At 40.1% G+C, this 21,466-nt stretch overlaps 1 protein-coding gene across 1 annotated transcript in view; it reads right to left on the minus strand.

Annotated features, from left to right (window-relative positions):
- Positions 1–10,256: 10,256 nt before the first annotated feature.
- LOC126956101 (protocadherin alpha-12) overlaps positions 10,257–21,466 on the minus strand; it is a 140,931-nt gene continuing 129,721 nt past the window's right edge. Inside the window, exon 5 of the mRNA XM_050792970.1 lies at positions 10,257–12,972. Coding sequence (XP_050648927.1) covers positions 12,662–12,972 — 311 coding nt within the window. The 3' untranslated portion in view covers positions 10,257–12,661. The remainder of the gene's footprint in view (positions 12,973–21,466) is intronic.

Raw genomic sequence — 21,466 nt, forward strand, 5'->3', positions numbered from 1 at the left:
TTTTACATGTTGATTTTTGCCTTTTAAGGACAACTTCATTAGTAGATGGAGCATAGGTTCATAACCATTATTATATCATTACTAATAAAAATGTAATGAAGATATTAGTGCATATGGCTTTGTCTAAATGTAATTTCCAGGAATGGAGAAAACACTTTAAACATCTTTAACACTTTGGGTGCACAATGACACAGTGTTGAATTTTGATGGGCATTAATAAATAATATTACTCTTTGTGGCCAATATTTAAAGCAATAGAGGTATGAAACATAGAAGAAGGCAAATGGAGACCAAAATATCCTATTTATCACAATGAATCTCATATTAGAAATATATTTGTATCTCCAGGCAAATATGCATCTTCTACAGACCTGCAGAATTAAACCCAGGGCAGGCCTCCCTGTCACACCAGCAAAAGTACAGCAGGAGCTCCGGGTGAGGAGTTTGATCCAAGAGGAAGAAAAGAGAACAAGAATGGTTTATGCATGCCCAGTGTAGCCTTTCAGTTCATTTACCAGGTAAATCTTTTCCCCTAAAAAAGAGGGATCCGGTATAGAAAGGCTAGAAACATCAAGTCATCAGAGCTCCCCAAGAATGGAAAAAGGAGTGAAGAGAAAATGTTACTGCACATCTTTCTAAGAACTAAAAACTGGAATTTTAAAAACTTCTTAATAATGTAATAAGTAACAAATCGTATCTAATTGTTTCAAGTTTCTACTTTTGATTACTAATGAAGTTGAACAGTTGAACATTTTCCTCAACATTTAAAAATTCATTGGTGAATCATTTGTTCATATGACTTGGAACTTGAGTATTTTTCTTATCAATTTGTATGATTTCTTTATATAATTCAAATTATCTTTTATTGTACTTTCTGTTAACATTTTTGGCAATGTTTTGCCTTTTAATTTTAGGATATAAAATAAATGTATGTAATCAAATCTATTCCATTCTTTGTGCTTTAATTTACTGCCTTTAAGCTTAGAAAGTCTTTTTCCCCATAACGGACATGCACTTTTGTTTTACTCTAGTTCTTTATGGTTTAATTTATAATTATTTATTTAATCCAACTGATATTTTTGGGTTTTATATAGTATGGTAAAAACTCTTTAAAGTCTGCCTTCAACCTACCTGCATTTCTAAGTTTTCTTCTTTTAGCCCTCTGTGTTCTCACTGACTCCATAGACAAGCAAAGAGACAGGGAAAGAAGCGAAAAAGAAATTAAAATTATGTGATTTTTGTTTTCTTAATTAGGAGGGAACAGTCATCTCTGCAAGCAATCAAGTTTCTGTAGACACTTTTCCTTTCTCTTATCGGTAGCCTAAGATGCACATGTTTTCTTTTTTCTTTTTTTAAGATGGAGTTTCACTCTTGTTGCCCAGGCTGGGGTGTAATGGTGTGATCTTGGCTCACCACAACCTCTGCCTCCCGGGTTCAAGCAATTCTCCTGCCTCAACCTCCCAAGTAGCTGGGATTACAGGCACCCGCCACCATGCCTGGCTAATTTTTTGTATTTTTAGTAGAGAAGGGGTTTCATCAGGTTGGCCAGGCTGGTCTGGAACGTCAGGAGTTCCTGACGTTCAAATCAACCTCAGGTGATCCACCTGCCTTGGCCTCCCAAAGTGCCAGGATTACAGGCATGAGCTACTGCACCCAGCCAACACATGTTTTCTTACAATAAAAGTAACTTTGAAAGTATCCAGTATAAACTCTAAAAATGGAAGAGAAAAGATTATCAACTTACTTTTAAGGCATACAAATACCCTCAGAAAAGAGTAAACTTATGGTTTTATATGGCCCATATGAAATGCCTTGAATTGGAAAAATTAAATTGTTTCCTAATTAAATGTTAAGTAGATTTTAATTTTTTTAATTGTTGATTTTCTTAGTTGTTATTGGGAATTTCAACCATAACCTGACTCTCACTGGAGATGAGTAGATTACAAAGACATTCAATAAGGATAGTATGGGAAGAAGGTGAAGAAAAAGAATCATAGAGAGAGAAAAAAAAAATGGTGAGGTGGGTAGAAAGAATCAATGGAGAAGAGAAAGAGTATAGGAAAGAGGATGAATTGGGGAACTGGGAGGAGAAGGAAAGAGACGAAAGAGAAAGAAACAGAAATTAATCCTCAATCACTCAAAATGGGTTCAGGTGCCATATTGTCAACTTTTAAAAAATGGCTTATATTTATTTAGTGCTTCCTCTGAGCCTGACCCTGATCTAAGCTCTTTATAGATACTAATTATTTCAACTCAATTATCTTTTCTATATACCATTAGACATTAGTGTCAAAATTTACTTTGTTGGTATTATTAACTTGCATTACCAACTCTTTCAATAGATCTAAGACTCTGTAAAGCAGGCTTGAGGTCTGCTATATGGGAAGTTAATTATACTTCTATTAAGGTACCCAGGGAACTAAAAACAATGACATGTTGGCTCCTTTTCCAAAAAGTATGGATGACAAAATCTTGCACTCTCCTATTTGGCCATTATGAGGACTGAAGGGTGGAGCTCTAGAGCCAAGGCATTTGGCCTACTGTACTTGATAGTTTCTAAGCTCCTGATCCAGCAAGTCCTTTGGGACACAGGCCTAATGCACTATGTTCCGTCTACTGAAATGTCAAGTCTGCATTTATTACAGTAATTATCCATTGCATGAATATATGGACTGAACATTGATTCTGAGATCACACATTGTAATCTATCTAATATATCCACTGGGCCAAATAACACTATCAATTTTTCACACTGTTTTAAAGCCAAATTTGCTGCTCAGATACTTAAAGGCACCTTGTATTCTGGTAAATAGTTGACACCATAAGTCAGATCAGTCAATTCATAATCTTTCGATGGAAGAGATGGAAAAAATGTGCATTTTTATGGTAAAGAAATGCAAATTAAATCATAATCTTTGATTATCATGTTTTCAAAGATAAGAAAGATTCTTAAGATCCAGCGTTGGGCAAGGTGTAGAAGAAATTCTCATAAACTTTTGGCAAGAGTATACTGCATTGCCAGAGGCCAATTTTGAAATATATACAAGAAGTTTAATGTATATATTTTCTACTTAGTAATTCTATTTTTTGAAAATTTTCCTGAGGTAATAACTGGACTTACACGCCAAATGTGGTAAAAGACTATTCATGGTAGTAAACATTTGAAAAAATCTTTATTGTCTATTAATGGAGAACTAGTTAAATAAATTATACTATAGCTATATCATGAAATACTAATACAAATAATTAAATGGATTTATATTTATGTGAAAAAAAGCAAGTTACAGAAAGTAAGACCAGTATGGTCCTTTAAAAACTGTATACATATTTACAGAAAAATGCATCTTCTCCATCTTGATGCTCTCGTGCATGCAAAGGGAACTTGGAGTCACACCCTTAACTTTGCCGTACCCCTTTATTCACTCCGCTTCAGGAGGTTTTAGGGACTTATTCGATTGGCAACTTGGGTAAGAATAAATGGTTAATACTTGGCTCAGCACTGCCTCTTTTCCTCCTGGAATTAAGCCTTCTGCTGGGAATAATAGTTCTTTTCTGTTCAACACTGCCTTTCTTGCCAGACACTGGGATTAAAAATTTGACTAATTCTGGGGTTCATCTAGCAGTCCCATTTGGCCCTCACACTAATCTACATTCTCTAACACATCTTTATTATTAATAAAAGGAATATTTTTGCCTTATTATGCCATTCTTTTGTCTTATTTATCAATTAATTCAGTACCCTGGACAAGAGGGAAGGCTGCTATTTATTGGGTCCTTTCAAGCACCCAGTTATAAATGCATGAAAAAAGGAATGGAGGAATAGATGCCAAACTCTTAATGGTGCCTCTCTGGAGATACTTCACTTGCTACTTTCCAAATTCTGGACATCTGTATGTATTATTTTTTTAAAAAATAAAAGCTTGTTTTACTTTTAGAATCAATAAAGGGAAATCAATATTGATATTTCATCTTGAATTAAAAGATTAATAAAACACATATAACAATGAAATACTACTCTCTATATAAAGTTAATATGACCTCCCTAAATTGTACTACTTTTGGCACTCAAACATATAATGAAATGAGTATTGTCATTCACTCCTGGTGGCCTCTAGTTGTGCAGTAGAGTGGTAACAGGAGAATGACTGCCTTGTCATTGACTACCTGTGTAACATTGAATGAGTCATTGCCCTTTCTGTGAGCCTCAATTTTCTCATTTGTTAAATAAGTTTCCTTGGGGCCCTAAGTTTCTAAGATTCTGTACACTGATGTTTAATATACATCTGGGGAATATCAGCTATCAGCAAGCTATTAAAGTTGTCTCTAAGTATCTGATCTCCCTTTTTCTGAGAATTCTCCTTCCTACCCACAGTCCTCTGGCCCATGGCTGATGGGCCACCTGACTCAAGGTAATCCAATTAGTTTTTCTTTCCAGGAGGACGTTGGAACTAGGAATTAGAAACAGAACATATGTGGCCGGGTATGGTGGCTCATGCCTGTAATCCCAGCACTTTGGGAGGCCAAGGTGGACAGATCACAAAGTCATGAGTTTGAGACCAGCCTGGCCAATATGGTGAAACCTTGTCTCTACTAAAAATACAAAAATTAGCCAGGCATGGGGGTGGGCGCCTGTAATCCCAGCTACTCGGGAGGCTGAGGCAGGAGAATCACTTGAACCCGAGAGGACGAGGTTGCGGTAAGCCGAGATCACGCCATTGCATTCCAGCCTGGGCGACAGCGAGACTCCGTCTCAAAAAAAAAAAAAAAAAAAAAAAAAAAAAAAAGGAAAGAAAAATAGAAACAGAACGTAGGTTTTTATGGGCCACTAGAACCTAGTGTGTATAAATTTAGAAGCTGTGGCAAAGAGAAGGAGAGGGAGCTGATCTGTAGAGACAGGGAAGAATGAAACAGATTAAGAGAGAGAATTAGAGAAGATAAATTTAAAAAGGAATTTTTCTGGCTTCCCAGTTACTGTTTCTGGTCCCTTCTGGAGGCCCAACCTTACTCCCATTCTTAGTTTCAATGAAACAAACTTATGTCCTTATAATAAATCATCCTTTTTAGCTTAAACTAGATGGTGTTGGTTTCTTTAACTCATATCCCAAGAATCTATTTTAAAATGCACATCTCTGTTAGCAAAAATGGTCTCATCTCATAGACCCTTGGCCCTATCATTCCAAATCTATGCAAAGAAAGTACCTGAATGATCCTAATTTTATTTGTTTAGCCTGTGCAAGGCTTCCTCCCCATCCTATAAGCATCTCCAGGAAAGATCTAGCACTGCTACTGATCCCAAATATATGGACCACCCACCTATGTCCTAGCACTGACTTACCAGATGTCTGGTTGGGCTTTAAGCTAGTATACCACTGTGAAAAGTGTGCAAGGAAGAATGGGACTTCCAGACTCCAAGATTTCTGAAAAATTGATCATAGGCTTGAGGAAAACCAAGAGGAAAGTGATCTGGAAAGCTACAGCATTTGGGAAGAAATGTGTGCTATGTCTGGCTGATGAATTCTATTAACCATAGAGAATGGAATAAACCTGATTTAGGAATGCAGTTCTTTCTTTTTTCTTTCTTTCTTTTTTGTCTTTGAGACAGTGTATTGCTCTGTGACCGAGTCTGGAGTACAGTGATGTGACTGATTATAGCTCACTGTAATCTCAAACTCCTGGGCTCAAGCGATCCTCCTGCCTCAGCCTCCGAAAGTGTTGTGATTACAGGCATGAGCCACTGAACCCAGAATGGAATTATGTCTTGAAAGGCTGATTTAAGGGATAAAATAGTATCAATAATTTAATAAGGAAGATTTCCTGAAGTTTATAGCCAGATGGTTTTTTAACTGAGATTTTTTAAATACATGAATGGCTGCCTTGATTTTTGGCTGTCTTGGATTCATTACTTGACAAGCAATTTGTTTTTCTTAAAATGAAATAAGCTCCACTGGTACAAAGTGAATATGTCGACCCTCAGGTAACATGTAATAACCTAGAAAAAAAAGTTAGATTGCTTTCTACCCAATGTTCAACCAGGTTATGTTAAAATATCACAGGTCTAAGCAAGTATTTGAATTGTCTTGAGACTTCCTCTTTCATGCATACCTTTCAATCTGTGATTGAATGGAGAAGTCTTTGGATGAAATGAAGCTCCCATGAAATTATTCTGGATAAGTAAATGAAAGCATATCTTTCTAACATTTTTCTGTTTTTCTTGTGAATGTCTGTCTCTGTTTTTCACCATTCATCTACAAATAGAGCCACAATTCATCATTGAATACTAGAAATGAGTGAGTTCCAGTAAAGGAATGTGATTATTGTGGAAGGAGTCACATAAAGTTCATAATAGTCTTCCAAACGTCCTTTTTGTAATACACCTAGACCACGTTTTATAAAGCTCAGGTACTAAACTTATCATTGCAAACGTGTTATTTTTGGTTTTGAGTAGCAAAAATCTGGAAAAATTAAATGTATTATGACATTACGATCTGGCATTATGTGGAATTTATACAGGAATTAAAAAGAGTGATGTAGAGTTGAACTGAAAAAAATCTTCACATTATTGTAAATTAAAAAAAAAATCTACAGGGCAACAAGCATGGCATCATTTTGTTTTTATATAAAAAAGAAAACAGGCTGGGCGTGGTGGCTTATGCCTGTAATCCTGGCACTTTGGGAGGCCAAGGCAGGCAGATCACCTGAGGTCAGGAGTTCGAGACCAGCCTGGCCAACGTGGTGAAACCCTGTCTCTACTAAGAATACAAAAAAATTATCTGGGCCTGGTGGCACATGCCTGTAGTCCCAGCTACTTGGGAGGCTGAGGCAGGAGAATTGCTTGAACCCAGGAGGCGGAGGTTGCAGTGAGCTGAGATCATGACACTGTACTGTAGCCTAGGCAACACAGCGAGATCCTGTCTCAAAGAAAAAAAGGTAAACAACTATTTTTAAACCTATGTGTATGTGATATAAATGTGTGTGTATAGAGAAAAATGCAGAGAAACACATTTGAAATTGTTAAAATTGGATACCTGAGTAAGAGAGAATTGAAAGAAGATGGTGAGGAGATTAATAATTTTTCTTTACATATCTCTGGTTTATTTGATTTATTTAAAAGAATACATATTACCTTTTATAATAAAAATTCAATGTCACATAAAACTAAATAAAGTAAGTCTAGTGAAAGCAAACCCTAAAATGAGAACTGTTGTGTCAGTCCCCCATATGTTTATGCATCGGGTGCCAATTGTTTTCGCTCTGCTCTAAGACCAGCTACTGGCTGAGTGGTTGTCTGACTTGCTCATGTTCTTTGTGGATTGATGATCCCCAAGTCACCTGACAATTGTGTAATCTAACAAAATGCTGGACTTTATGTTTTCCACTACCTACTCTTTCTTATTTCTTTATGCAAAGTATACTCCATATTATGAAAGTAAATGCACTAGTGTCCAGCTCAGAGGAGCTTAAGTTCAAAGACAAGGTGATAGACTTCGTTAGGCAAAAAACTTTTAAGATTTCATACGTCAGCAGGCATTTCCCCATGGATCAACCCCAAGAGAAAATGGGACCCAGCAAACATTTTACCTGACTGATTAGAACAAAAAGGCTGCTATGTACCACTCTTAGGCACAATTTCAAAGGGAGGACAGCACCATGCTCATTCGCTAAAGCCCCCTCCTAGTTACAAGAGGAACCTATGTGCATGTGCATGTGCATATGCGTGTGTGTGCGCGTGTGTGCATGTGCATGCGTGTGTATGTGTGTGCACATGTGTGTGTGTGTGTGTGCATGTGCGTGTGTATAAAGCCAGAAGAAATTTCTCAGGTTGCAAGCTGTGTCCTGCCAGCCAACAGTCAAGGTAATTTGGGGGAAAATAACATAATCAGCTTTTCCCACAAGGAGAGAAAGCACATGAAAATATGATGAATTTGAGTCAAAGAGTGGCCAACTTTCCATTTCCATTTCCATTTCCTGGAAAAGCTCCAGGGACTGAAAGTCTTGAGGAAGTGTATCTGTAGTTTTGTTTGCTTGTTTTTTTGTATCTCTTAATGTTTGCATGGTTTTAAAATCTAGATTTAACAGTAAAATTGCATTAGTGTTTGGTCAGTTACATTTGTACTTTAGATTGGGGTTTATAACTTAAATGTAATGTTTATAATTTAAACATAAAATACACTAACATGAGATCCTGACACTTACAATCTTACCTAGGAGCCTAAAATTCAACAGCCAAGGCTCTAGACACTTATTGGAGAATCTCATCCTTTAAAATTAGATCAATTGCAATATTTCTAAAGAGTGAATCTTGTACTCTGTATATGTGAGACTTATATCACGTAGCCTGGCCCTTGAGAAAGATGCACCTGTCTTGTCCTTTATTGCCTGTGAAATCCCAGGCGAGTCTGTGGGTAATTTGGCATTTCTGTTTTGCCCATCTGCTGAAAGAACTTGTTGGAGGTGACTCTTCTCTTTTTCTCTCAAGCTGTTGTACTTCAAACCCTTTGGTTTCTGGCTTTCAGATCACTGATAATTGAGGTGAAATAGCTGCAAACAGACTGGCCACTTGACTACTTAAGGACTTGATTATTATTATGATAGAAATAGGTAAGGAGTTATGAAACTTAATTCTTTTCCTCCTGGGGTGAGCAAAAGACTGGAGGAGTAAATAAAATATTTTTATTGCCAAGTCTATGTTGATTTACTTTGCCATCCCTCATTCACATTTTAGTAGTCAGTAGAAAAAGTTACCTGAATCTAATAGCTAAATCTCTGAAAAGCGGGTGAGGAAATGGAAGAAAAGGATTAATAATAATAATATTTATCGAGTACTGTGGTGTGGCCAGACCTGCTAAAAACTTTTCAAGATCACCTCACAAATCTATAAGGTCTGTATTATATTATTACCATTATAGAGATGACTGAAAAACTGAGAGCAGTAGTGGTTTGCCCCAAATTCCCCATCTAGTTAGTGGCACAGCTTATTTATAGAGTCCCTATAAATCCCAGTTAGTCTGGAACAGTCCCAGTTTACATCTTGAATCCTGAAGTAATAATGAATGGTATCTCCTGTTCCATTTCAAAAGCGGACTACACAAATTATATGGTCACTCTATCTCAAGGTTTCTTAATCTTGGTACTATTGACATGTTGGGCTGTAAGATTCCTTGTTGTAGGGGCTGTCCTGTGCATTGCCAGGTGTTTCACAGCATCACTGCCCTCCATCCAGTAGATGCCAGTACCACCCTCCACTTCAAGTAATGAAAAGCAACAATGCCTTCAGACATTTCCAAATGTCCCCAGGAGGGCAAAATTGCTCCTGAGAACCTACTGCATCTAAAGCTTATATTTATACAAATTTAACTACAAAAGGACAAAACAATCTATTTGTTACAACTGAACCTATGCAGTAGAGTGGCTGGCATATACCCTGTACTCAATAAAGTTATTTATTTTTGTAGAAATGGGATCTCGCTATGTGCCCAGGCTGATCTTGAACTCCTGGCCTCAAGCCATCCTCTGGCCTTGGCCTTCCAAAGTTCTGAGATTACAAGCACGAACCACTATCCCTGACCTAAAAGTCCATTTCTTTGGGGTGTCACTTGGCTTCCCAATTGTAGAGAGGTGCAGGGGCTAAACAAGTAATGAAAAAGATGACTAGAAGGGTTCTAATGATAAAAATTGGTTTGTTGTGGCTGGGCGCAGTGGCTCACGCCTGTAATCCCCGTACTTTGGGAGGCTGAGGTGGGCGGATCACGAGGTCAGGAGATCGAGACCATCCTGGTTAACACGGTGGAACCCCGTCTCTACTAAAAATACAAAAAAATTATCCGGGCATGGTGGCGGGCGCCTGTAGTCCCAGCTACTCGGGAGGCTGAGGCAGGAGAATGGCGTGAACCCGGAAGGCAGAGCTTGTGGTGAGCTGAGACAGCGCCACTGCACTCCAGCCTGCGCGACAGAGTGAGACTCTGTCTAAAAAAAAAAAAAGAAAAAGAGAAAAAAAAGTTGGTTTGTCGCAATTCTTATTAGAGAAGACTAAAACAGTGTAACTACAAAGTAACACAGCAACCTCCTTGCTGCCCATTCTAATTATGTAAAGTTCGAATCTTGATTCCATTGGGGCTTTTGCCTTAGTAATCGACATAAAAGCTAATGTGATAGAGAGTGTTACAGTGAGTTTCATACTGCAGCAATCTTCTTAGTATTAATTGCTTATCAGTGTTCTATTTCCTCCTACTCTTATACTTAGAAATGACCACCATTTCTTTCATACCACCATTTTCATTTATTAGCAATAACAGAGGAAATACCAATAGCACCAATTCAAAATGAATCCACATGACGTGTTTTATCCTTACAGCTGTAATAACTAGTAACTAACATGGATTGGAAAGCACTTCGCAAATGTAAAAAGTGCTGTACAGATACATTATAATTATCATCATTAACAAATTAGCCCGATTCTCCTAGTTCAAAAGGCACGTAAGGTCAGATACATGGGCTTCAGTGGGGCAAAATGATCACAACCTACAATGTGGCAATGGTTCACATGTGTTGGCAACAAGTTTTACCCCATGCAATCCTGCAGAGCTGAAGTTACACACCCTTCAAAATATGGGAGAATGAAGCTAAAAGTAGACAAGACAGTTTTTTTTTTAATTTAATGCTTTTTTTTAAATAACAGACTCCTACTTCTTTTATATTAATGCCTAAATAGATAATATAATTAATCAAACTTCTAAATTGTACATTATAACAAAATTAAAATGTCTTATTTAAGGTGACAGCAAATTTTATTACTTTCTATGAGCTGATACTTCAGATACCATTAGAATTTCAAAGCATTCTGCAACTTCAAAGAGGTCAGATTGGTAAAATTTGTGCTTGCACACCCTCATGGAATATTGTCAGTATTCATTCCAAAATTGTTACTAGAACAAAACAGCTTTATCCATTCCCTTGCCAGCAGAAGTCTTGGCAAGAGATGGCTCTTGGTTGGACCATAAATAAAATTCCTTGAATCACCAGTATCTTGATTTAAGAAAGAAATTTTTACTGTGTCTTTCATACACAAAAGCTGATTAACAATGGTTAAAAAAACACTACTCCACTTTTTCACAGGTGTACAAAAGGAAATATAATGGAATTACATTCAACAATAAAGCTTAAAGTTCACTCTAGGTAATAGTTGCATTAACATTCACATACACAAGCACAGAGTAAGTATATTTCAGGAGTCTTATCATAGCATACAGCATACATATGGGAGATTGATTTCAGGTAACATCATAGGTGTTAGTAAGATTAGCAATTCAGAGTGTTATAGAAAAGGAAAACTAAACCAAAGAGAAGGTGTAGGCTAGCACACCAAGACAAGTCAGAATTAGAAGACTGAAAAATCTGCTCACTGTATGAGAAAACAATATTTTTCTTCAATTTTTGGGTCTTGATATAGTTGGTTAGAGAAGGTTGTGTATCAAAGTGCACATAATTGTTTCTTAGAAAAGAGAGAGAGAGAGAGAGAGAGATCATTTTATTTAGTAATACATGCAAGAGGCAGCCCCAGAGTGACCTGAAAGAGTAAAGCTGTGATTGGCAGGTGGCCGATATAATACAGATGTTTCAGGCAATTCTCTTAAAGCACTTCTGTAGCAGCAATGATCATTTAAATGGCTGTAGACTCAATTCTCTTTTGAGGAAAGTTTAGGGGAACTGTATTCATATTTCTCTTTAAAGATTTATAGCTATAGACTTTCTCTTTTTTTAAATAAATCTATGAAACAACAAACAGCGAAAGGTGAGGTGTTGGGGTTTTCTTTTGCTTTTGCATAAGTATTGGAAAAGGATCTGACCTTTTCATAAACATTGTGTGCAAAAGAATTTTTAATAAAGTGAGCACAGGACATGTATAGGAAACACATCAGATCCGCTTCTGTTTCCCAGGGTGGTTCTCTGTTAAAACACTGAACTGTTGACTCGCAGGTAAGATGCAGATTTTAGGATAATGACATCACAGCCAATGGACTTTAGGGTCTCCTAAAGCCTTGTCAGTGGGGGTAGTTTTGTCTCCTAGAGGGTGGCCACCACCTCTTGAGTTGTAAGATTTAGAAAGTCTGGTCCCTTTTAGTTTACACTTCCCCTCCACACTGATAACTTCCGCTGTTTATTTGTCTTTGTTCTCTTGCCTTCCTTGTACCAATTAGTCTAAGCTGGCCCGTCTCAGCCAATGTCTGGCACTCGCATACCCGCGGTGGCCACACATACCCAGTGGCCACAAACACCCAAGCTGCTCAATCTCAAAACTTTTCAGCCTGCCCTGCAAGTGTCATCAAGACAGGATCCCCGGAGCACAGGGCAGAGAGTCCAACCTCTCACTGGCGGGGCTGGGAAGCCTCTCCTTTGCGGCGGAGGAGAAAGGAAACTTGGGTCTGCTTTTTAGGTTCTGAAAACAAGCCAGAGTGGAGAGAAAGAGTTAACACCAGACTTAGTAAAGCTTTTACGACAAAACCTGTTAAATGCGTTCTAGACAGACACAGGGAACTTTCTGCAGATTTCTGAGGTCTCTAAGAGGGCTCACACAGATAGGAAAAAGGAGCAGGGAGTTGCTACATGGGAGAGATTTGCCATTATTACAAAAACTGGCTAAGTGGCTTGTTTCCATTTGAGGACCTCACTGGTCACTGTTGTCAGTCGTGCTGTTCCCTTTCTCTTTTTTCTCCTGGGTCTTGTTACCCTTCTTCTTTTTCTTCTTTTTCTTGGTCTCCTCCTTTTTGCCGAAGGTTATGAAGTCACTTTTGTCAATTTGGTTGTTAGTAGGCTCCTGCCGGATGGAGATGATTGCAGGAGATCCTGGGATAATGAATTTGTCTGGCAACTCACCGGGACCGGATTGTTTGGGGTTGCCTGGTCCGTATTTAAAGGTCCAGCTGTTGCTGTTGACACCCGCACCAACTGGAGGGGACACTTCTCCTGCCTCTGGTTCTGAAAGACAAAACATTACAAATCATTAACGGGCTCTTGACGGTACACTGCTGGTAGAGTACAGAAGTACTGCATAGGCAGGTTGAGCCTCCCAAAAAAATCATGAGTTATTTCTTCTAATCTGAGGGCAAGGCAAGCGTTATTTATTTATTTGTTTAATTTTTTTTGAGACAGGATTTCCCTCTGTCACCCAGGCTGAAATGCAGTCACTGCAGCCTCGACCTCCTGTGCTCAATCAATTCTCCCAACTTAGCCTCCCAAGTAGCTGGAACTACAGGCACAAGCTACCATGCCAGGCTAACTGTTTAAAAAAATTTTTTGTAGAAATGAGATCTCACTGTGTTACCCAGGCTGGTCTCAAACTTCTTGGAGCTCAAGAGATCCTCCCACCTTGGCCTCCCAAAGTGTTGGAATTATAGACATGAGCTACCACACCCAGACAAGGCCAGTATTTACAGACAAGCAAGAGGGCAGGTTTTTTCACTAGGATACCAAGAATCTGTTTTATAGGAACATATGTTTGGTTCTTTGTGAAGAATTTCCTAAAGAATACAGTTGTAGTTATCTTGACTGGGAATGAGACGGGAAAGATACAGGCTAAAGGTAAAATATGCTCCTTTTAGTGTCTAGATTAAACTTTGGCTATAACTGTATTAGGATGTCTATTTTGTCCAAAACAAGAAAAATTAGCTGAATCAATTATTTGATCCAAATTTTATTGTAATAACCTTGAAGGATGGTGGGATGGAGCAAAGGAGAGATGGGAATACACAACATAAGAAGATGGAATCCTGTTGTAAATTGAGCCTATGTGTTTAGATAAAACATTGGGAGCCAATTTTACTTTCCAAGCCAAGTTCCTTCCCTCAATGTGCTCACAGTCTAGTTGGGATTACAGGCGTGAGCCCACTGCACCCAGCCTGTATCTGCTTCTTTTAACTTGCCTTCAGCTCAACAATCCTTCTTATTTTGGGACACTAGAAACCAACTTAATACATGCAATAACTTATTTTGGGAACTAGAAACCAACTTAATACATGCAATAACTAAGGTGTATGTAAAGTATTGTGGGACTCCAGAAGAAGAAATTGTTAATTACACTTGAGAAAGTTAATGGGGTTCCAGAGGAGGTGAAATCTGCCCTGAGTCTTGGGAAAACGATTATGCATCCACAGGAGTTTTCAATAGAAGACATTCCCAAGAGTCTGATTGGAAGACACACCATAAAGTATACCAGTGACTTCTAGAAGAGTAGAAGTCAGAGCTAGAGAGGAAGGGTAACGGGTCTGTGTGGGCAAAGTGATCCCAGTGGCCATAACATTGGAACTCTGACATCATAGCAATGTTTATGTATCTGACACTGCTCTTTTGGTTGACATGTGAAAAGCTCCATCAAATAAACTGTTTATGTTCAATTACAGTTTAGGGTTGTCTACATCTCCTATTTCAATTTCCTATTACTTCTCAGTCTCCTCTAATTTGGTGTCCCTGAGCAGTAATTTTCTAACATAACTCACGTCAAGTTCATTATATTACTTCCACAATCAATGGTCACATTTTAGTCCTCATCTTATCAAACCTCTCAGCAGCATTTGTCATCCCCTTCTTGAAACACTTATTCTCATGAGTTCTTTGTCATGTAGGACAATAACTCCAATAAGTTCTCAGATGGACTGGACCCCTGTTACAAAAGGCAGATTAACAAGAAAAAAAAGCAAACAGAAGTTTATTAACATGTATACTTCATATATACATGACAGACACCCAGAGAATGAGCGGTTCTCAAAAAGGTGGCTTAGAATTCCAACTTATATAGCATCTTCAACAAAGAACAGTAAATTTTTTAAAAAGTGTAAGACAAAGGAAAAGACCTTTAAGGACTTTTGAGTCTCTAATGGGTGGCTCCTTGGGGGAAGGCAAATGAATGGCAGATAAAGGCTAATTTGTAAAGCTTGTTAATGTCGATTCCTCCAGTACCATTTCCAGGCCAGTAAGAGTCCAAAGTTGTCTTCAGTGGTTAACCTTTGTTCTTCCTGGTGGTAGGAGGCAGAGGAGGGAGGTAGAAGCAGGATAACTTTTGTCTTTGTAAATTTATGTTCTTTTAGGCAAATAGAGGGAGGGCAGAAGACCCCTCCTGTATCTGCTTCTTTTATTATTATTATCATTATTATTTTTTTTTATTTGAGATAGAGCCTTGCTCTGTTGCCCAGACTGGAGTGCAGCGGTGAGATCTCAGCTCACTGCAGTCTCCACCTCCCGGGTTCAAGTAATTCTCGTGCCTTAGCCTCCTGAGTAGCTGGGACTACAGGCACATGCCACTATTCCGGGCTTTTTTTTTTTTTTTTTTTTTTTTTTTTTGGTATTTTAGTAGAGATGGGGTTTCATCATGTTGCCCAGGATGGTCTCAAACTCCTGAGCTCAGGCAATCTGCCCACTTCGGCCTCCCAAAGTGCTAGGATTACAGGCGTGAGCCCACTGCACCCAGCCTGTATCTGCTTCTTTTAACTTGCCTTCAGCTCAACAATCCTTCTTATTTTGGGACAGCATATTCTGGCCCCAGACTGGCCCCGGACAGTCAAAACATTCTCCTGACCTTTCTCTCTGGCTGTTCTTTGTCAGTTTCCTTTTTCAGTTTCTTTGTCAGTCTCCTCATCTGTGTGTTGAAGCTTCCTTGGGTCTGGCCCTAGACTCTCTTCTCTATTTTCTCTTCACTCTCTCCTTTTGGGATCTCAGCCATATCCATGGATATAAATACTATCTGAATAAGCTGATGAGATGCAGACTTATATTTTAAGCCCACATCTCTCTGTGCTCCAATCTCATGTGTAACTGCCTATCTGGTATCCCCAGTTGGAAATCTCATGGGCATCCCGGACTGAAGGAATCTGAAATCAAACTCTTGATTCCTCGAATCTATTCCTTTCTAAATCTTTCCAGTTTCAGTAAATTACACCCCATTTACCCCATTTCTCAAGCCAGAAAGTTCAGAGCTAATTATTCATTTTTCTCTATTCTTCATTCTTCATTTATAATACATCATCAAGACCTGTCATTTCTGTCTCCTAAATATATCTTGACTCTGCCCTCTTCTCCCAATTTTCACTGCCACCACTCTTTCAGGACACCATCATCTCTTATATGAATTGCAGCAATAGTCTCCTTATTCAGTCTGCTTCCACTTTTGCTTCTCTCCAACCCTCCACACAGTAGCCAGAGTCATCTTCATTTCTTAAAGTCTCTCTTTAAAAATTGAAGTATAACAGCCAGGCGTGGTGGCTCACACCTGTAATCCCAGCCCTTTGGGAGGCTGAGGCAGGCAGATCACAAGGTCAGGAGATTGAGACCATCCTGGCTAACACAGTGAAACCTCATCTCTACTAAAAAATACAAAAAATTAGACGGGCGTGTAGTCCCAGCAACTCAGGAGGCTGAGGCAGGAGAATGGTGTGAACCTGGGAGGTGGAGTTTGCAATGAGCCGAGATCACGCCACTGCACTCCAGCCTGGGCGACACAGCAAGACTCTGTCTAAAAAAAATAAATAAATAAATAAATAAATAAATAAATAAATAAATAAAATTGAAGTATAACATACATATAGCAAAATCCTTTAAAAATAGAAATCAGATTATATCACTCCTCTGCTTAGGCTTTCTATTGCCTTGAGGAAAAAAAAAAAAAAAACTCCTTACCATGATACGTAAGTCCCTTCAATAATCTGATTTTTATTTCTTCTTCACTCTCATCTACAAATCTCCCTCTTACTATTATACTCCATCCATACAGGCCTTCTTTCAGATCCTCAAATACTCTTTGGAGTTGTCTTTTGTTGTTGTTTGTTAGAGATAGGTTCTCACTCTGTCACCCAGGCTGAAGTGCAGTGGTGCAAGCATTGCTTGCTGTAACCTCAAACTCCTGGACTCAAGCGACCCTCCTGTCTCAGCCTCCCAAGTGTCTGGGACTACAGGCCACCGTACCTGGCTCCTTGGAATTCTTTTTACTTCAAGATCTTTACACATCTGGTTTGCTTTTGTCTTGAATGATCTCTTATCCATTCTTAGCATGACTCCTCATTCTTCAAGTCTATGTTAAATGTAACCTCCTCGGAAAGGCATTCTATGACATTCCTAGCCAAACAGCACCCCCTTAGCCTATTAGTCTCTATCACTGTAAGATTCACAAAGGCAAAAAAATATCTGTTTATTCACCAATGTATAACCAGTGCCTAGCACAATTCCTGGCCCATAACAGGTATTTAGTAAATACTTGCTGGATGAATGAATGAAAGGACTGATGTGAGAAGTAAAAGTGGTACCCACTCTTTAGCAGACCAAACAACTCTCCAGTGAGGCACTTTTGGGGTCCCTAAAGACAACGAGGTAATGCATGTAAAGTGCTAAACTTGATGCTTAGCACAATGCAAGAATTCAGTAAATGGTATCACATATGGGCAATTATATATAATGCAGCTCTTGGGACTTAGGAGGCCAAGATAAAGATACTACAAATTTACAGCAGGCAGTGAGGAGAGGGGGCAAGAAATTTTCTTCTCTCTTCCAAACCCTTTTCCTTACACCAAGCTTCCCCCGGCAGAGCTGACACAATAGCACTTTAGGGATGAGAAACAATTTTTTTCTCTGAGACTACTGTCTTTGATCTATCTAAGTTAATCAAATCTGCAATTGAGCTCAGCCAGAATCTGCTTGTTTAACCTTTAAAATACAGGTCCTGTCTCTGAGAGACTGAGAAAAGAGAGAAATGTCAGGCCTCTAAGCCCAAGCTAAGCCATCATATCCCCTGTGACCTGCACGTATATATCCAGATGGCCTGAAGCAATTGAAGATCCATAAAAGAAGTGAAAATATCCTTAACTGATGACATTCCACCATTGTGATTTTTCTGCTCCACCCTAATTGATCAATGTACTTTGTTATCTTCCCCACCCTTAAGAAGGTTCTTTGTAATTCTCCCCACCCTTGAGACCGTACTTTGCGAGATCCATTCCCTGCCCACAAAACATTGCTCCTAACTCCACCGCCTATCCCAAAACCTGTAAGAACTAATAATAATCCCACCACCCTTTGCTGACTCTCTTTTCGGACTCAGCCCGTCTGAACCCAGGTGAAATAAACAGCCTTGTTGCTCACACAAAGCCTATTTGGTGGTCTCTTCACACGGACGTGCGTAACAAGAAATGTATTTAAAAGCCTCTGATTTGGCGCCTAAAACTGGGTTTCAGCACCACTCCACAGTCCTGTAGTTGCCCTCAGAGCCCAAAATAGAAATTTTTCTTCAACCATAACCAGGACTCTGCATGAGGCCTAAGCACTGTCATCTGGAAATGCAGAACACAGAGATATCTTCATCTTGCAGAGTTAAAGGACATTAATGGCTGTGTGTATTGGCAGAGGGAGCCCCTCACAGCAGGACTGCCAAGAGTTAATCCACTTTAACATGTCACTGAGCTTCCTGGTTCTATATGACTCAGCCTAAACTCCAGGAAGTGGAGATCTAGTCAGGTGCCTCCTCCACATGTCCAGCTTCCACAGAGCAGAACAAGGTGTGGTTTCTCCAGTCCCTCACAGACCACTGTGCCTCACCTGTTCTGGTTGTTGTATAAACAAACATCTCTGAGAGCTCAGCAGCATGTAGACTGTGACTCATTCCACGTAAAACAAAAGCTTAAGGATCTGACAAACACTGACTGGCCTCCTAATCTGAGTTCCTTTTGGCTAAGAGCACTCAAGACACTTGTCTGGCTTTGCATATAAAATGTCATGCCTTTGGGGCAGAATTAAGGAGATACTCCCTTTTGAAGAAGATGAAAACGGAAGAAGCACATTTCTACCCCTAACCCCAATCAGGGGCCAGGCTCAGTAAATGATCAAAGAAATGTTTCTTCTTTCAGTGCTGCCTCCTTTCCCTTCTAGGATCTCTGGCAAGTCCCCTCCCTTACGCTCCCAGGGTCCTAGCTCACCCTCAGGCAAAGACAAGACTGAGGATGCAGTCAAGACTCAAATGAATGGGCCTGTTAGAGGCTAGAAAGAGGATTTCAGACAATATAAATCTGGTAGGGGTCTGAATCTTTAGGCAGAGCCCTTCCCAGACTATAGATTACAACCCAATAGGATATAATAGGATTTAAAAGTTTATTTAACAGAGTACGATCATAATTATACAAAATATGGTTTTTTTTTTTTAATTGGATTAGCCAATATCTTCACAATGGGTAGGGATACATTTTAAAATCAGAACAACCTATATTTTAATGAAAACATACAGATCTTCACTTCTACTTTAAAAACTGCCCTCTGGGGCTAGGAACGGTGACTCACACCTAAAATCCCAGCACTCCGGGAGTCTGAGGCGGGTGGATCACTTGAAGCCAGGAGTTCAAGACCAGCCTGGGGAACATGGTAAAACCCCATCTCTACTAAAACTACAAAAATTAGCCAGACTGTGCTGGTGCATGCCCGTAATTTCATCTACTTGGGAGGCTGAGGCATGAGAATCACTTGAACCCGGGAGGCGGAGGTTTCAGTGAGCTGAGATTGCACCACTGCATTCCAGCCTGGGCGACAGAGCAAACAAACAAAAAACTCTGCCCTCTGGAAACAGCTGGTCACTTCATGTCATCCTATAATCCAATTTGGGCACTTTCCTTAGGCACTGCCCAGGAGTCTTTTTGGCAAAATTTCCAGCTTTCCTCTTTCATGCTAAACTAACCCTGGCTGTCTGAGTTGATGGAGTTGAGCCTCAGGGACTAGAAATGATCAGGTCAGAGGCTTTGCCAAGGCAAATGCCAGGAAAGGGCCAGAAGATTGCGAAGCAAATGCCAGGCCTGTTAAACTCACCCTCATCCCCATTTAGAACTGTTCTGTTAAGGCCAGGAGGGCTTTTCTGATTTACACTGACTTTCCCTAATAGAAGAACACAAATTCTTTTTGACCAAGGATACTATTTTCAGGAAAGCTCTCAGAGGGGCATGTGCTGGAGGGTGTTGGAGGGTGTTCGCTTTTCTTTTCTTCTCTTCATCTTGCTTTGTTCTCTTTCTGTTCTTGAGGACTTGCCCTGGTTCTCTCACTAGTGCATAGTCCTGGGCCATTTACATAAATATCTCTGAGCCTCAGTTTCTTCATCCATAAAATGGAAATGATCCCCTTCCTGTCTACATCACAGGGTTGTCGATGTAGTTAACATTTATTGTGCCCTTCCTGTGTGCGTGCAACAGAGTTAAACAGATCTACATGCCACATAGGTTTTGGTCCTGACAAGAGCCCTATGAAGTAGATACTTCTAATATCTCTGTCTGTGTTATGTGTCTGTTTTAGAGATGAGGGGACCAAGGACCAATGGTCACATGGTCACTAACTGGTGGAGCCTGGGACTCAAAACTAGGGAGTCTGACTCCAACTAGGAGACTCAGATCCCGAGCTGTATAACAAGGTCGTCCTTTGAAAACCCTAAAGCGTTATACAAATGTGCCAATTATTATGGTTATTGCCTGTTTTGTTACTACTATTTGTGAGGCACAGAGATGCCAGCAGGAGCCCTAAGCCAGAATGAGATGAAAGAAGGAGTGGAGGTGGGGGAAGGGGTGCGGATGCAGCCGGGCTCCAGGTTTCGGCTCCGCCCCTTTGGTCCCCATTCATCCCTTTGTTACCAGCTCTGGGATTTCAGTGCCGAGGTTAATAAAGAGCTTCCAGAAAACCCATCATTTTGATTAAAGCCGGGGACTATCTTGCCAGACAGCACTCTGGAGCCTGCCTACCGCCCACTCTGCTAAGTCAGTGCAGCCGGCAAAGGCTATTAAATGATTACGGTCGTTTCCGGCCCAGCCCCAGACAGCTCCCCTGGACTGCTCGTTCTTCGGCGCGGGCAGCTGTTGCTGCCTCTCGATGCCCAGGAAAGAGTCAGGGCACCGAAGGCTGTGCAGATTCCGGGTTTGCAAGCGAACTTTCCGCGCAGGGACACTGCGCCTCTCCCTCCTCCTTATTTCCGCTCACCACCCAAGTCAGCCACTGCAGTCTTTTTCAAGCAGCCCCGATTTCTTTTGCTCCTTCTTGGCTTTGGGCATCAATTTAATCAGCCTCTCTCTCTGTCTCCCTCTCTGTCAGAATTTGGCCGATTGTAGAATGATAGTATATACTCAGGCTGACCAAAAGGCAAAAACCATCCGCCATCAACCGCTGAAACAGCCCAGGTTGTAAAACATCTCAAGCTCCTTCCCCGCCCCCTATTTCGCCATCTGTGGGGTTTGTTGGACCGACTGTCCGGACAAGCTCCGCCTTCTCCCACACCTTCACCCCCAACCCCAGCCAGTCCTTTATGAATTGAGCAGACCTAATCTGAGTAATCACAGCCCACGAAACACAGGAGAATCGTGGTCTGAAACCCAAATCCTGTCCAGGATCAGAGAGAGAGGGAAGAAGCTAAGCCCACCTGGGCTAGCATTTCCAGCACTTCCCCTCTGCTGCTTAGTCCTTCAATAGACAG

Source organism: Macaca thibetana, chromosome 6 (genome assembly GCF_024542745.1).
Source record: "Macaca thibetana thibetana isolate TM-01 chromosome 6, ASM2454274v1, whole genome shotgun sequence".
NCBI classification, from domain to species: domain Eukaryota; kingdom Metazoa; phylum Chordata; class Mammalia; order Primates; family Cercopithecidae; genus Macaca; species Macaca thibetana.